General features: G+C 42.3%; 1 protein-coding gene across 1 annotated transcript in view; it reads left to right on the forward strand.

Moving 5' to 3' along the window:
• The first annotated feature begins 502 nt into the window (after positions 1–502).
• The window catches only part of LOC126336416 (allergen Cr-PI-like), a 117,025-nt gene continuing 99,193 nt past the window's right edge, over positions 503–18,334 (forward strand). Inside the window, exon 1 of the mRNA XM_050000107.1 lies at positions 503–802. Within this exon, the coding sequence (XP_049856064.1) occupies positions 559–802 (244 nt within the window). The 5' untranslated portion in view covers positions 503–558. The remainder of the gene's footprint in view (positions 803–18,334) is intronic.

Below are 18,334 nucleotides of genomic sequence, written 5' to 3' on the forward strand. Positions count from 1 at the left end.
TTGCGTGAATGCTCTGAAAAGCTAATCATTTGCATATCACAGCATCTTCATCCTGTCGGTTAAATTTCGCGTCTGTACCGCGTCATCTTCGTGGTGTAGCAATTTTAATGGCCAGTAGTGTACGATGCACCTGAGGACAAACAACGAAATTATACTGCAGTACTAAATGCAGTTGTATAAATGGGCTGTGGTGACTGCTCCAAAAGAGTGTTAAAACCATTTTATTTACGTATTGGCTCAGGAAGAGACTAATAGAGGTATTTTGTGCACATAATCAATGACATTTATTTTTTACAGCCACAGATTTACTGGAAACGGGATGCAATGTGTATTATCTGAATCCGTGCTGATCGATCGTTTTCTGTCGTGTGCTTGCAAAACCTAACGTTAGCAGCGACCGGAAACAAGTGAATATCGGTCAGCTACTGCGCCGGGTGTCTCGTCAGAGGGAGCAGTTAATACAGCGGAGCTCGGTCGCAGAGTGGTGGGCGTTCGGGCGTGCAGTGGCCCGCAGCCCGCAGCTGATGGGTCAGGGACAGGATCAGCGTGAGGCGCGGGATGAGGGGAGTGGTGGGGAGGCAGCAGCTGGCTCGTCGCGACGCCGGCGAGCCCGCACTAGCGCCCAGACGTTGCGCGCGAGCGGCTGACGCCAGCGGTTTATCTCGTGCCCTCGCCTACTTAAGGCTGCAACGCAGCGCGTCACTCCCTCACGTCCGGCCACGCGCAGACATGAGGACCGCGGCGTCGCTGTGCATCCTGCTGGCCGTCGTGGCCGCCGCAGCTGCGGCGCCCAACCCGGAAGGTGAGTCTCTGTCTCTTCCTCCGTACCCGTACCCTGCTGTCACCACCTCCACTATCAGTGGCCGCCATCGTCCGGCTGTTTTGCTCCCGTGGTCTGCAGTTCGATAACTGGCTTCTGACGTCACAAGTTGCGACACTGTCGTGACAAGTAGGTTGTCGTCTGGAGGCAGGCGCCACACCGCTACCTTCTCTGCGGGATACGAAATCTGTTGAAAGTCCCTGCCTTGTACTACACCAGGGAACAAAAAATCAACATTCATTTATGGTACAGGCATGATAAAAATCACTTTAACTGGTTCGTCGGTCGGTTGCTGGTAGAATAACCTCACAATTATTAACTAAAATCACAACATTATGAATGTTCTATAGTATTCATTTATATATCTAGTTTTCGGTTACAAGGCCAGCATCAGACTTTATTTATTTTATTGTGGTTGTCTGTGTGACCCGCACATTCTGTTTTATATAAAGTTCACCTCTTCCCTACAGTACGAAAACTTCCTCATACTGTTGTTGTCGTCTTCAGTCCTGAGACTGGTTTGATGCAGCTCTCCATGCTACTTTATCCTGTGCAAGATTCTTCATCTCCCAGTACCTACTGCAACCTACATCTTTCTCAATCTGCTTAATGTATTCATCTCCCTCTACGATTTTTACCCTCCACGCTGCCATCCAATACTAAATTGATGATCCCTTGATGCCTCAGAACGTGTCCTACCAACCGATCCCTTCTTCTAGTCAAGGTGTGCCACAAACTGCTCTTCTCCCCAATCCTATTCAATACATCCTAATAGTACTGATACATAATTCAACTTACGTATTTCATGTAACAATTGTCAATTATTTTACTTTTTAACTTGTTTCTGCATCACTTTGCCAATGAAATATTTTTCCATGCTATTCTTCAGTAGTCTTGTCTTGTATTAATTTTATTTTGTTGTCAATGTCAATTCAATTTAAATTCTTAAGTGTTGTTGTGATGATGAGTCCAGAGAATGGTTTGATGCAGCTCTACGTGCTACTCTATCCTCTGCAAGCTCCTTCATCTCCGAGTAACTACTGCAAGCTACATCCTTCTGAATCTGTTTGGCGTATTCATGCCTGATCTCCCTCTTCAATTTTTACCCTCTGCGCTTCCCTCCAATACAAAGCTGATGATCCCTTGATGCCTGAAAAGGGATACTACCAGTTAATCCTTTCTCCTAGTCAAGTTGTGCCACAAGCACTCTTCTCCCCATTTCTATTCAGTACCTCCTCTTTAGTTACGTGATCTACCCATCTAATCTTAAGTATTCTTCTGTAGCACCATATTTTGAAAGCTTCTATTCTCTTCTTGTATTAACTATTTGTTGCCCATGTTTCACTTCGATACAAATACTTATACGAATCAAAGACTTCCTGACACTTAAATCTATACTCGATGTTAACAAATTTCTCTTCTTCAGGAACGCTTTCCCTTGCCATTGCTCCCCAAATAACAAAACTCATCTACTACTTTAACTCATTTCCTAATCTAATTCCCTTAGCATCACCTGATTTAATTCGGCTCTTCTTATACAGGCTGTTATATTCTTTCACCATATTACATCCTCTCCTAGGTTGAATGTTCCATTAATCTTCGCCCCCGCCTCCCTGCCCTCCCCCACATACACTCACACTGTTCCACGAAGTTCAGTCTTATTTAATTCTACTTTGTCCCCTTTATATTTATTTACTGTGTAGCTTTATCATTTCCAATTACGTTACCACTGCACCGTCAACGATGACATTTATTCAGCTTTTGTACGTCATTCATTTTTGTTCACCAGTACTGTCCTATTTTTGACGAAGATAGTCCTTTAATGTCGACTGATGGCCTAGTAAGCCGAAACCCTCTCAACGAAAGTTATTGACCATAGCATTATCAAGGTAATACCAATGGGGCCCCAGACCAAGAAGCAAAGTGTCAATTTAATTTTTCGAAATGAAAGTTCATTTACTTTTGGTACCACTGAGTACACTTACAACTGCTTAGAAATTGTTATTGTGTACTGCATAATGAAAAATTAAATTATAATTCGAACAAAATCGGAAATCATAATATTCACGTTGTAGAATTTATTTTCAGTAACGTTCATAACTGTGTTTTCTTATAAAGAAACAGCTATTTTATTTCAGTTCACTACATGAAGCAAACAGAATTTACTGTCTCACTCTGAAACATATTATTCACACAACACTGTCTTCTTGCTGGGTTTTCCACAGACGTGATTGCAACACTGAGAGCAGGCAACAGTTGATATTCGCAAGTTGTTATAGTTGATCGTTTTAGATGCAGTTCCTTGGCAGATTAGGTGCAACCATTCAAGCGTTCCTGACCTTTGTTAATGGTGAAGCTTCCATAGTGCAGCTAAGCTTCCGTTGCGTGACGCTTTCCATTGCAATTATTACTGACTTTCGAAGCCCGAACAAATTTCGGGTCCGTTTACCTACATGAGGCTTTATTAGTTCAAGACAAAGCTTAATCAGAAAAACTAGCAAGCTTTTTCCAATTAGGAAAGCAGATAAGGAAGATGGAATATGCATTTATTGCTGATATATCAGCGTTGGTGTAGGAGACTTACATAGGTCATCTTGAACCTGTCTTTGTGCTGTAAAGTCTGTTCTACGGTGTCTACGGCTCCCTTTGTAGTATTATAAAATAACGTTTGTTTTGGTCTTTTTTGACTAATCACCACTTCTGAGTGAGAAGTCGAAAGCGTCAACAGCAGTCGCTCTGGTTTCTCACGGACTAGAGTTTATGCGCGAATAGCTGATGGACTCTGTGTCCCAGAGTCAATATATGCATAGACTGATGAGCGTACGCTGCGGCCAACTGTAGTCTTCAGCTCTTTAGGTATGTCTTGTCTATTCGACTCCAGAATGTCAATAAATGTGAGCTGTTAGTCGTTCCATAGAGTCCCAGAAAGCTCCACTGAAGTGTAGTACCGATCCGTGGTAACATTGCTGCCTCATTTCTCAACAGACTTGCGATATCCATTGGTCGATTTAGATGCTGCGCGTTTCCAGACTTCTCTGTGTAGAAGTCAGTGCATATCACGTTTCTACCCTCAGAATCAGACAGCATTCTAATTTGAAATTTTCTTTGAGAAATATCTTGACTGGGGAGCCAGCACGAAAGAAAGACCTCATCCACAGTGGTGTGTAAACCGGGAATGAAATACAGTGGAAACGAAGAAATCAAGCTTTCTAAAAGTTAAAGACGAGACTTGTCAGTCTGGCGACGAATTTCTGTTATATTCTTGTCACCAACCCTCCATATTCTAGTCAATTCCATAAATCGAATCCGACTAATTGAACCATAGTACACCTACCGCACCTGAAGCATAGACCATTAATCTTGGGCAGGTATCTTATCGTAATGATTTGAACACTTGGTTAGTAAGAGCCATACATAACAAAATAACCCACGTTCATCGATGTGCTGAATATCTAGTCCAGAAGCCACTTCATTTGAGTGTAATTTTATAAGATTCATAACATGAGGTGTAAAAGAAAGCCTCTTTCGCAGACTCAGTTTTCCCTTGTTGTCTTAGCTGCTCTCTTTCCCGGTGTATATTTCGTACAGAACGCCGATATTCTTGAGATGGCTCCGTAACATACTCGTGTCCACTTTTGGCAATGACTTTACACAGGTGGTGTCATTCCCATCTGGAGGGTTGGGCTCAACCCGACCGTCATCCTCAGACAGTGAGTCCGCTCCAATTTCTGCCACATTATCACCCACTTCACTTTCATCTGTATCTGATTCCTTCAAGAGTTCTTCAAGCACCCTTTTAATAGAACTATCACGTAAACTGTGTCTATTCATGTTACTTGTTCAACAGCAGCAAAAACAGGGAAAATTGAAACCGTCGACTTCATAAAAATATGTTTGAAGACAATAATGCTAAGTTCCCTTTAAATATTTTAAACCGAGATCTCAGTCACATGAAATCTCTCCTTGGTATTACCGACGGGCGGGAGGAAGGGGGGAAGGGGTCTTCGAAGACTCATGGAGAATAAAATCAAATAAACGATATTGTAATTAAAAATTCTATAATGACTCAATTGTAAATGCAGTAATGAACAATTAGATTTGATTTCCGGTTCATATATTGAAGGACGTGGATGTAAAATAATATTTATATTTGGTCTACGAAGGCTCCCTCCCCACCGCACCCGTAGATAACACTAGGGTTAATGCTCTAGAGTTAATACTGCACAATATTGTGATATTCATGTATAACGCGAAAAATATGTTCTCCACTTTAATTAGAGGCACAGGTTTTTATTTTTAAAAGTCTGAAAATCCCTCGTCTGGAAATAAACTTATTTCGCGATATATCGAAAATTATTGAACTCACTGAAATACCTTTTTGGTTTTTCGTTGTTTATCAAAGTACCTCGCTCGCCAACGAATTTTTCCAAAGTTGCATTTCGAATTGCAACTGCTGCTTATAATCTTCGTAAAACTGCACTTTTTGTAGTTTCATCATTTAATTTGTTAGAAGTACTTAGTTTAACTTCCGTACCAACTAAAAATTACCAGCATGCGTCGTAATCCGGAATACCGCAGGTGCTTCAGTATCGTATTTATCCGCCGACACCGGGCAAGCGTCTTTCAAGTACAACGACTGACCTGAACGAGAATATACATAACAGATGTACGAGGGCAGGTTGTAGACACATGGTAGACGACGTGTGCAAGTTTGGGTCTGTCCGCGAGACGTGGGCGGATAGCCACGTGGTAAGGCCACGGCTCTTGATAAGCGGTAAATCCGGATTCGCACCCTGGTCAGGCACAAATTTTTGACTTTCGTTATTCCATTATACACCTGATGGTTGTCTATATTCACAACTGCGAATACGTGTCATGCATTTCATAACGGCTGTAGTCGCCGCAATGCCTGTTCCTTCGGGGATGAATAAATGCAGCGTAACTCGGAATAATACAATCACTGCAATTACATAGGATCATAAGAGACAGTGGTATGCTGCTTCTTTCGACACACATTGCTACATTAAAGTGGCGTGCCTCACTTCGACTCGAACTTGGAACCCAAACCTGGCACGAAAAATGCTGTTGACATATTCCAAATAATTCAGACACTCAACAGTATCATGCACAATATTATTTTGTGTCTGAATTTCGAAAGAGGTTTTTTAGAATAAATTATTGCCACTGGAAGATTCAAACTGCATTACATCATTGTCATACAGAGATTTCGAAATCAAATATTGGACTATAAGGCGTATGCAGGGGCAGGTAGAGAATCAAATGACAGTTTAACAACAATAAGGAGTGGATGTATGGAAGTGTAACATGGACGACGAATAGTTTGGTCAAGAAGAGAATAGAAGCTTCCGAAATGTGGTGCTACAGAAGAATGCTGAAGATTAGATGGGTACATCACATAACTAATGAGGAGGTATTGAACAGAATTGGGGAGGAGTTTGTGGCACAACTTCACTAGAAGAAGGGGTCGGTTGGTAGGACATGTTCTGAGGCATCAAGGGATCACCAATTTAGTATTGGAGGGCAGCGTGGGGGGTAAAAATCGTAGAGGGAGACCAAGAGATGAATACACTAAGCAGATTCAGAAGGATGCAGGTTGCAGTAGGTACTGGGAGATGATGAAACTTGCATACGATAGAGTAGCATGGAGAGGTGCATCAAACCAGTCTCAGGACTGAAGACCACAACAACAATAAGGAGTGCACTGAGTTTACTAGACTATTCCGAAAAAAATCACTGTGGGAGGGAGTGGCATAATGAACTACTGAAACCTGATGCGACGCTTTTGAAGTTCGCTAACGGTGTAGATACTGCGATAGTTAAAGTGGTACCATTACGAGTGCAATAGTAGTTCCGCTTTTAAAGGCAGAAGAGAGAGCTGATAGGTGGAAAGAGTGCACAGGAGGTCACTTTGAGGAGGAAGACTTGTTTGATGAAATTACAGATGAAGACATTAGAGTCGACATGGTAGTAAGAGGGCTCTAGTACTACAGTCAGAATTTAAAACAGCTTTGGAAGACTTCAGATCAAATAATACAGCGAGGATACATAAAACTACATAGGAATTTCTGAACCCATTGGGGGAAGCATCAACAAAACGATATTCACCTTGGTTTGTAGAATGTATGATACTAGCGATATACAACCAGATTTTTGAAGAAATATCGTCCATACAATGCGAAGATAGCAAGGGCAAATAAGTGTGAAACCTATAGCACAATAAGAATCACACCTCATGCATCCAAGCTTCTGCATAAGAATGGAAAAGAGAACTGGTTATCAGTTAGATGCCGATTAGTTTGTCTGTGGAAAAGGTAAAGACAACAGACAGGCAGGTCTCACGTTAAGTTTGATAATGGAAGCAAGAACGAAGAAAAATCAAAGTGATTAATTGTAGACCCAGAAGAAGAGTTCCACGATGTGAGATGTTCGAAATTCTCAGAGAAGTAGGGTTAAACTGCCAGGGAAAGACGGATAATATACAATATGTAAGAGAAACAATAAGAGAGAGGGTCAAGAATCATGCTCACGAAATTGTGTAAGACAGGGATACAGTCTATTTCTCCTACTGTTCAATCTACACATCGAAATAGCAAAGACGAAATAAAAGAAAATTTCGGAGGCGGGATGAAAACACGAGATGGATATCAAAGTCAATTATAAGACTCGCTGATGACCGTGCTAATCTCAGTGAAAGTGAAGAGGAATTATGGAATTTGCTGAATAGAATGAACAGTCTACCTACTACAAAATCTGGCTTGAGAATTAACCAGAAAATGAGAACTGGGCGTAACATCAAAACTGGGGTTCATGAAATAGTCAAAGTTAAGAAATTCTGATATCTAGGCAGCTAAATAAACCATGACGGAGGAAGCAAGTAGGACATAACAAGCAGATTAGCACATTCAATGTGGCGGTCCTGGCCAAAAGAAATCTGTTAATATCAAAACATAGGTCTCAATTTGGGCCAAAGTTCTGAGAATGTACGTTTGGAACACAGCATGGTAGTGAAACATAGACTGTGGGAAATTCGATTCAGAAGAGAATCGAAGCGTTTTAGATGTGACGCTAGGAAAGATATTAAAAAAATTAGGGCCACTGATAAGATAAGGAATAAGTAGGTACTCCGAAGAACCGACGGAGGAAGGAACACATGGGAATCACTGACAAGAAGAGACAGAATGATAGCACATGTTTGAAGACTTCAGAGAATAATCTCCATGTTACCAGCGGGAGTTGTAGAGGGTAAGAGTAGTAGGGTAAAGATATCCTTCGCGACTGCCATAGGTGTATTTAATTTGAGATGTTTCGGTCAATTGGAAAATATTCCCGGCCGCCGGATTGGAGATTTTCTCCGTTAGTGGACTAGGTGTTGTGTTGTCCTCATCATCATTTCATCCTAATCACCATGTGGAAAACGCCAGATGATACGGGAAGATTTCAGTTAGACTACATCGTAGTCACGCAGAGATTCCGAAATCAGATACTGTCTTGTAAAGCGTACCCAGGAGTGGATACAGACTCAGATCACAATGTAGTGGTGATGAAGAGTAGAATGAAGTTTAAGAGATTGGTCAGAAAGAATCAGTACCCTAAGAGGCTGGGTACGGAAGTACTAAGGAATGACGAGATACGCATGAAGGTCTCTAAGCCTACAAATACAGCCATAAGGAATAGTACGTAGTATTGTTGAAGAGGAACGGACATTTCTAAAAGGGATAGTACGTAGTATAGTTCAAGAGGAATGGACATTTATAAAAAGGGCACTCACAGAATTGGCAATAACAAAAGTTGGAAAGTAAATCACAGGTACAAGAAAGGTACCTGCGAAGAAATCATGGGTAACAGACGAAATACTTCAGCTGATCGGTGAGAGAAGGAAGTATAAAAATGTTCAGGGAAATTAAGGAATACAGAAATACAAGTCGCTAAAAATGAAATAAATAGGAAGTGCAGGGAAGCTAAGACGAAATGGCTGCATGAAAAATGTGCAGAAATCGAAAAAAAATTGATTGTAGGAAGGACTGATTCAGCGTATAAGAATGCCAAAACAATCTTCAATGAAATTAAAAGCACGGGTGGCAACTTTAAGGGTTTAACAGGGAATCCACATTAAATGCAGAATAGAGAGCGGATAGCTGGAAAGAACACATAGAGGACCTCTGTAAGGGGGAAGATTTCTCCGACGTGATAGAAGAAGAAATAAGAGTCGATTTAGAAGAGATGGGGGATCCAGTTTTACAATCAGATTTTAAAAGATCTTTGGAGGATTTAAGATGAAATAAGGCAGAAGGGATAACATTCCATCAGAATTTCTAAAATCATTTGGGAAGTGACGACAAAAGGACTATTCTCGTTGGTATGTGGAATGGTGACATACCATCTGCCATTCGCAAATTACCGTCCAGACAACTCCAAAGTCAGCAAGGGGTGACAAGTGCAAGAATTACCGCACAATAAGCATCTCATGCATCCAAGTTACTGACGAGAATAATATGCAGTAGAATGGAAAAGAAAATTGAGGATTTGTTAGACGACAATAAGTTTAGCTTTAGGAAAGATAAAGGCACGAGAGGGGCAATTCTGACGTATTGGCTGATCATGGAAGTAAGCCAAAAAAATCAAGACACGTTCATAGGACTTGACATGAAAAAAGCTTTCACAATGCAAAAGGGTGCAAGATGCTCGAAATTTTGAGAAAAATTCTATAGTGAGAGACTGGTAATATACAATATGTACAAGAGCCAAGAACGAATTATAAGAGTGGAAGATCAAGCATGAAATGCTCTTGATTAAAGAGGATGTAAGACAGGGATGTAGTCTTTCGCCTCTATTGTTCAATCTGCACATCGTAGAAGCAATGATGGAAATAAAAGAAACGTTCACCAGTGGAATTAAAATTCAAGATGAAAGGATATTAATGATACGATTTGCTAACGATCTTTCTATCCTGAGTGGAAGTGAAGAAGGGTAACATGATCAGCTGTAGTGAATGAACATGCATTGAGAGTAAATGCATTGAGACTATATTAAAGAAAGACGAGAGCAATGAGTATCATCAGAAATAAAACAGCGGGAAGTTGATGGTCACGAAGTAGATGAAGTTAAGGAATTCTACACTCCTGGAAATGGAAAAAAGAACACACTGACACCGATGTGTCAGACCCACCATACTTGCTCCGGACACTGCGAGAGGGCTGTACAAGCAATGATCACACGTACGGCACAGCGGACACACCAGGAACCGCGGTGTTGGCCGTCGAATGGCGCTAGCTGCGCAGCATTTGTGCACCGCCACCATCAGTGTCAGCCAGTTTGCCGTGGCATACGGAGCTCCATCGCAGTCTTTAACACTGGTAGCATGCCACGACAGCGTGGACGTGAACCGTATGTGCAGTTGACGGACTTTGAGCGAGGGCGTATAGTGGGCATGCGGGAGGCCGGGTGGACGTACCGCCGAATTGCTCAACACGTAGGGCGTGAGGTCTCCACAGTACATCGATGTTGTCGCCAGTGGTGGACGGAAGGTGCACGTGCCCGTCGACCTGGGACCGGACCGCAGCGACGCACGGATGCACGTCAAGACCGTAGGATCCTACGCAGTGCCGTAGGGGACCGCACCGCCACTTCCCAGCAAATTAGGGACACGGTTGCTCCTGGGGTATCGGCGAGGACCATTCGCAACCGTCTCCATGAAGCTGGGCTACGGTCCCGCACACCGTTACGCCATCTTCCGCTCACACCCCAACATCGTGCAGCGCGCCTCCAGTGGTGTCACGACATGCGTGAATGGAGGGACGAATGGAGACGTGTCGTCTTCAGCGATGAGAGTCGCTTCTGCCTTGGTGCCAATGATGGTCGTATGCGTGTTTGGCACCGTGCAGGTGAGCGCCACAATCAGGACTGCATACGACCGAGGCACACAGGGCCAACACCCGGCATCATGGTGTGGGGAGCGATCTCCTACACTGGCCGTACACCTCTGGTGATCGTCGAGGGGACTCTGAATAGTGCACGGTACATCCAAACCATCATCGAACCCATCGTTCTACCATTCCTAGACCGGCAAGGGAACTTGCTATTCAAACAGGACAATGCACGTCCGCATGTATCCCGTGCCACCCAACATGCTCTAGAAGGTGTAAGTCAACTACTCTGGCCAGCAAGATCTCCGGATCTGTCCCCCATTGAGCATGTTTGGGACTGGATGAAGCGTCGTCTCATGCGGTCTGCACGTCCAGCACGAACGCTGGTCCAACTGAGGCGCCAGGTGGAAATGGCATGGCAAGCCGTTCCACAGGACTACATCCAGCATCTCTACGATCGTCTCCATGGGAGAATAGCAGCCTGCATTGCTGCGAAAGGTGGATATACACTGTACTAGTGCCGACATTGTGCGTGCTCTGTTGCCTGTGTCTATGTGCCTGTGGTTCTGTCATATGATCATGTGATGTATCTGACCCCAGGAATGTGTCAATAAAGTTTCCCCTTCCTGGGACAATGAATTCACGGTGTTCTTATTTCAATTTCCAGGAGTGTACAAGCTACGCAGCAAATAGCCGATGACGGACGGAGCAAGGAGGACATCAAAAGCAGACTAGCACTGGCAAAAAGAGCATTCCTTGCTAAGAGAAGTCTACTAGTATCGAACATACGCTTTAATTTGAGAAAAAAATTTATGAGAATGTACGTCTGGGGCACAGCATTGTATGGTAGTGAAAGATCTGTGGGAAAACCGGAACTGAAGAGAATGGAAGCATTTGAGATGTGGTGCTACAGACAAATGTTGAAAATTAGGTGGACTGATTAGGTAAGGAATGAGGATGTATTGCGCAGAATGGGAGAGGAAAGGAATACGTGGAAAACACTGACAGAAGGTTCAAAAAATGGCTCTGAGCACTATGGGACTTAACATCTATGGTCATCAGTCCCATAGAACTTAGAACTACTTAAACCTAACTAACCTAAGGACAACACACAACACCTAGCCATCACGAGCCAGAGAAACTAACAGAAGGGACAAGATGATAGGAAGGCACTGGGTAATGACTTCCATGGTACTAGAGAGAGAGTTAGATTGCAAAACCTGTAGAGGAAGACAGAGATTGCATTACAACCGAAGAAAAATCTTCTGTTTTGGAGTTAGGTCCCATAAGCCCTATGTGTGCTTGATAGACAGTGGTGATGAAATGCACTACTATTCACCTAGAAGCATTCTTCACTTGTTGTAACTGTAGTTCTGTAGGTATAACAAGAACCTAATTTGATTCTTCAGTTCCATTTTGTTTTCAGAAAAACTAGTGGCTGATATTTTTTTTTAAATTTACTTCTCTGTCTTTTGTGTGCGATATCAGAAATTTAGTTTTTCTTGTAAGGGAAGTGGTCTTTACGTGGTAGCCTATCTGTATGAGAGTTTCCAAAGGTGTTGTTCACCACAATTAAAAAGGGGACTAGGAGAAAGCAATTTGTGTGGGTTGGGGGAGGGTGTTTTACTGGAGAGTTCCTATGGTTAAAAAAGACGGCTCGGGTAATGTTAATGTTGTAATTTATCACAATCCCCAATTTATTTTCTTTCTATTTGTGACTCACAGTCCCTTTGCTATATTAGGATACGCTGCATAAATTTCTGCGATAGCTTATCGTCTCAACGTGCTTCCTTTGTAACCTACAAATGGCAATTTCATTACGAAAGGCCAATCATTAATCGCTGCCTCCCCGTAATACAATAATTGAATAGCACGTTCCATAAGTCTTAAAATAAGGTTTAATGTCTCCTTGAATTCTGCTATCCTCGTTTTGTGTCGCAAGCGACGCATGTCTTTCTAGCTGGAATTCTTGAGTGTAACTACAAAGATGTACATTCCTACGAAGGCGATAAGGGATTGCAAAGGAAAACGGCTATCTTAATCCAGCCTAATTTTGGCAGCGCAGAACCCGAAAATAGATCTGCTGGTTATAACCGGAGAATTATCGACCCGATGCCAGAGGTTACGTGTCAGCCCACTTGCAGGTCACGCACGGAGTTGATGATGACTTCATTATCATCAGGTCGTTAACCGTCTCGCTCTGAAGGGAACGTGGCACGACACGCGCAGCTCCTTTCCTCGGAAAAGGACGTCTTTGTTGTGGTATCAAAACTTACAAGCCTGCAGTGCCAACAGATAACCGACATCTTTCAATGAGCCTGAGCCATTAATTATAGCCCGCATTTTTGTTCTTTCAGTTTGACAGTTCTAGATTTCTTTGTCGTAATCGTAGGTTGCAAATTCCTTCTGAAAAGAGAAAACCAGAGAAATAATTTTTTTACGTTTCTTGCATTTCTTTCCAGAAGAAACTTCAGAGTTAAGCGGGGTAAACTTTAAATGAGTTCTGATTGTAAATTATTAATAGCATCTTCTACTACCGTCAAGTGACAATATATTCGGTTTTAATTTCATTTGAAAATGAATATACTTTCTTTTTTCTTTGTTTCTGAAAGAAGTTGGCAGACGTTTGTTTTGCTATGGAAAATCGATCTGTAGTTTCAGCGGCTCAGGTGAACTGACTGTTCTAGAGTACGCCAACTTCAGCTGATGGTACTATTCTGCAGATGGCCTAAGAAGAGGCCAAAACCGTTGATTTTAACATAAACGACCATCGAGATTCGGATTGTATTTTCGCTGTTTTTACATACCTCACAAGATCGGTGTTTTGCAAAAATGTTATCATAAATTTTGCTTCTTCTTATCACTGCTTCTACAGCTTGTCGAAGATAAGTGTATACACTACTGGCTATTAAAATTGGTAAACCATGAAGATGACGTGCTACAGACACGAAATTTAACCGACAGGAAGAAGATGCTATGACGTGCAAATTATTAGCGTTTCAGAGCATTCACACGAGGTAGGCGGCGTTGGCGACACCTACAACGTGCTGATATGAGGAAAGTTTCCAACCGATTTCTCATACACAAACAGGAGTTGACCGGCGATGCCTGGTGAAACGTCGTTGTGATGCCTCGTGTAAGGAGGAGAAATGCGTACCATCACGTTTCCGACCTTCATTGGGGTCGTATTGTAGCCTATCGCCATTGCGGTTTATCGTATTGCGACATTGCTGCTCGCGTTGGTCGAGATCCAATGACTGTTAGCGGAATACGTAATCGGTGGGTTCAGGAGGGTAATACGGAACGCAGTTCTTGATCTCAACGGCCTCATACCACTAGCAGACGAAATGAGTTAATAGATGGGGGCGTTTGCAAGACAACAACCATATGCACGAACAGTTCGACGACATTTGCAACATCAAGGACTACCACCTGCGGTTACCCTTGACGCTGCATCACAGACAGGAGCACCTGCGATGGTGTACTCAACGACGAACCTCGGTGTACGAATGGCAAAACGTCATTTTTTCGGATCAATCCAGGTTCTGTTTACAATCATCATCGTGGTCGCATCCGTATTTGGCGACATCGCGGCGAACACACATTGGAAGAGTGTATTCGCCGTGGCCATACTGAAGTATCACCCGGCGTGAAGGTATGGGGAGCCGTTGGTTACACGTCCTGGTCACCTCTTGTTCGTATTGACGGCACTTTGAACAGTGGACGTTACATTTCAGATTTGTTACGACCCGTGGCTCTATCCTTCATTCGATCCCTGCGAAACGCTACATTTTAGCAGGATAATGCACGACCGCTTGTTGCAGGTCGTTTACGGGCCAATCTGGGTACAGAAAATGTTCGACTGCTCCCCTGGCCAGCACATTCTCCAGATCTCTCACCAATTGAAAACGTCTGGTCACTAGTGGCCGAGCAACTGGCTCGTCACAATACGCCAGTCACCACTCTTGATGAACTGTGTTATCGTGTTGAAGCTGCATGGTCAGCTGTTCCTGTACACGCCATCCAAGCTTTGACTCCATGCCCAGGCGTATCAAGGCCGTTATTACGGCCAGAGGTGGTTGTTCTGGGTACTGATATCTCAATATCTATGTACCCAAATTCCGTGAAAATGTAATCACATGTCATTTCTAGTTTAATATAATTGTGCAATGAATACCTGTTCATCATCTACATTTCTTTCTTCGTGTAGCAATTTTAATGGCCAGTAGTGTATATGGCCTGGTGTCACTTTTCATTGGTTTGGCCTATAAGTTGTTGAGTTGGAGTTCTTTAGCGATGTGTTTCGTTTCAGAATTGCCGTTTCGGCATTTAGTTTATCAATACCACATGGAAAGTCCTTCTGGAGTGACTCGAGTATCTCCTTACCTTTGAGTTTTCTTGACATGGCTTGTCAGGCAGAAACATAGAGCTGTAGGCGTGACTGGACTTGCAAATACAGAATTTTTCCACACGAGAATTGTGAAAACATTTTAAATATATATGCGCTTCAAACAAATAGATTTCCCATTAAATGGGGAAAAACTATGAAGGCGGATTTTAACACGGTAAACACTCGAAGTGAAACACTAAGTAACTCACTTCCAACTCCACGCAAGCAAACAAGGCGAAGCCTGCGAGTGCTCAATTTCAAACTGCTACGAGATGGACTGTCCACTGTACGTCAACAGTCTGTGCAGAGGCCACCGCAGTAGTGGGGAGCCAATACGCTGGTACGTGTTCGCATTAATCAGAGACACGGCCGCGCCTGTGTCCAACTGGAATTCCGCCGTTGTTCCATTAATTTGCAGCAGAAACGTGAGCTCCTGCATCCCGTCTGGTGCCGCTGTTCCCACTGCCAAGGCAGCGTACTGGGAGATGGTGGGTGTCGCTGTCGCTCGTCAGCCGGGCCACACTCCTGTTCCAGGCCCCGCTTTGCGGCGTGCAAAACAGGTGAAATCACGGGACAGGCACTGACGTTGTTGATGCCTTGGGCCGCGATGTGTACACAGTTTCATTACACCTTTTGTGGGAATCCTTGACAACGAGGTAGAGGAAACTAATTTATCAGCTTCTGCTCGCATTTGCAACACACGAATGGCGAACAACGTACTGTTTTTGTACGCGTTTGACTGTGCTAACTTTTCTCGGACGCTTTGACAAAGATTTGGAGTAAACTTTTTTATTCGTTTCCACTCGCGCTGGGACCCTCGAGAGACGCACAATCTCTCTGTTTGCGAGCTCCTACCAACGATGAGGTCGGTGAACCTTTAACTACTGTTCCAACTACTGCATCCCCCTTCCCACAGTAAATAGTATGATGATCGGCTGACATCAACTGACCATAGAACACAACGATGACGACTACTTCTAGGGAAGTTGGCACCAGAGAAGTTCGAACTACTGGTACCCGTGAGTGGGTGTCATTTTAGCACCTCTGCATACCATTTATTATTACAAAACAAAGAGGTGAACTCTGACGATCAAGGTAAGTTATTTGACTTGCCTCCTAGTGAAGAACCAGGTCACGTAAATGTTACTGTTGTGGTCTCCAGTCCTAAGACTGGTTTGATTCAGCTCTCCATGCTACTCTATCCCGTGCAACCCTCTTCATCTCCCAATAACTACTATAACGTACATAATTCTGAATGTGCTAACTGTATTCATCTCTTGGTCTCCCTCTACGATTTTTACCCCTTCACACTTCCTTCGGCAGCGGAAGTTTAGCGTGGACACTAGAAATCATCACGAAGTATAGTACGTATTTTCGTACATATCATCACAACGTCAGTTTTCCAACATTTTTATTTCTCCTTGAACACGAAGTAGATTAGTAGAACCTGCCCTGAAAAAACATTTTATGTGCACTTGCAATGTTTTACGCTGGAATAAAATCAGAAATGAGTGGAAATTTTTGCAAAAACTCATTCGTCGCTTCACCAATGTTTTATAAACATTGCTTTAAGTTTGAATTTTATCAGATCTGTCTCACCTCCATTTCTAATTTTGTGGATTATTCTGAGACAATTTTGAATGATGGTGGGCAGATAGTTTTTTTCTGACAATCCACAAACTTTATATGGCAATTAAGGGGCATAAATTAATGTGTTCTTGCAGACTTGGTGTATGATTGTCCTTTTTAGTCTGTGTAATAGAATTCGCCCAGAAAAAGTCAAATAGCATACTTACACAAAGTCAATGCGGAACGATCTCAAAATTGTCTCAAAATTGCCTCTTCAGAAAAAGCATTTTCAGTCTATCTATAAGTTGCTGTGATAGAGCATTATTTGAATGGCTCTGTGTATACTGCACATCTGTGTTTGAAATACAACAGCCTACTTTTTTTTTCAGTTGGGCTTGCAGCGTGTGAATTAAGTGAAAAGTCCAGCAGCTGCAATATAATCTTTATTTGCTTGTATTTAGAGATTTCTGCACAACAGTATTACCTGTTTCACCTTACAATGCCATTTGGAAGTTCATCTGTCTTAATTATATTGAATAACGTCATTTTTATAAACTACATTGTTATTTGCGTCTACATTACGTTGACATGCATATGGCATCCAGGGCCAAGCATATGGCATCCAGGGCCAACTGTGAGCTGTCTGTTATGAAATAATATTACTATAAAAAAGTAGTTTTTACAACACCTAATTTTTCGTGGTAATTGACAGCTATTTCAGATCTGGGATCCTTAGATAGATGTTTACAGATTTCCCATCTTTTAGAGTCAGGGATGTTGTGTTTGTTACATAGATATTATTTGGTTGAAATTGTTTGTGTATGTGTTATCTGTGGTTTCAAATGTTCATCCTTTCAATGTTTTCAGTAAGGTATTCTAAATAGGGCTTGTGTTTAAGGTTACTTTCTTCATCGAGTAAGCCGTCCGGCAAATTTTTCATATGTATGTATATCTCTAATGCTTCCAAAATATTCACAATACGTCCTTTAGATATCTAGTGCAAAATTGGTACAGGGCAGCTTTCATTTTTAAGTTATAGGTACATATTTCGAAGAGTTAGAGATACACGCACATACAGGAAATTTCGCGAAGGACTTTTTCAACGCACAAACATAGCCCCTAATTAGACAATTTTATCGAAATTTTCTTCCACAAGAAAGGATGAACATATGAAATAACTGATAACACAAACATAAAAATTTTTAACCAAATAATATCTGTGTAACAAACACACCACTTCTTACTTTCAAAGACACAAAATCTGTAAACGTATAACATTCAAGGATGACATCTGTCAACTAGCTGTCAAACAACTACCAAGATAATTTCATGCTATAAAACCCACGTGATTTTTGTAATATTATTTTATAACAGACAGCTCACAGTTGCTGCTGGATGCCATGTCGTCGTCAACTGAGCCTAGACATAAGTAGAACGTAAATTATAAAAATGACAGTATTGATCATAAATAAGAAGTAAATAAGATACTCTCAGGTGCACTTTCAAATGGCATTTTAAGCCGAAACATTCAAGCTTGTTGTGTAGAAACCTATAGATACATTGCGGTTACTGGAAACGACTTCTTACAGCAGAAGATAATTCGCAAATATGGAGTTATTCTGAACGATATTGTCACATGTAGTTTTGAGAGGGGCATATTTGTCAGAAGGA

The sequence above is a fragment of the Schistocerca gregaria genome, chromosome 2, assembly GCF_023897955.1.
Source record: "Schistocerca gregaria isolate iqSchGreg1 chromosome 2, iqSchGreg1.2, whole genome shotgun sequence".
Classification (NCBI taxonomy): Eukaryota; Metazoa; Arthropoda; class Insecta; order Orthoptera; family Acrididae; genus Schistocerca; species Schistocerca gregaria.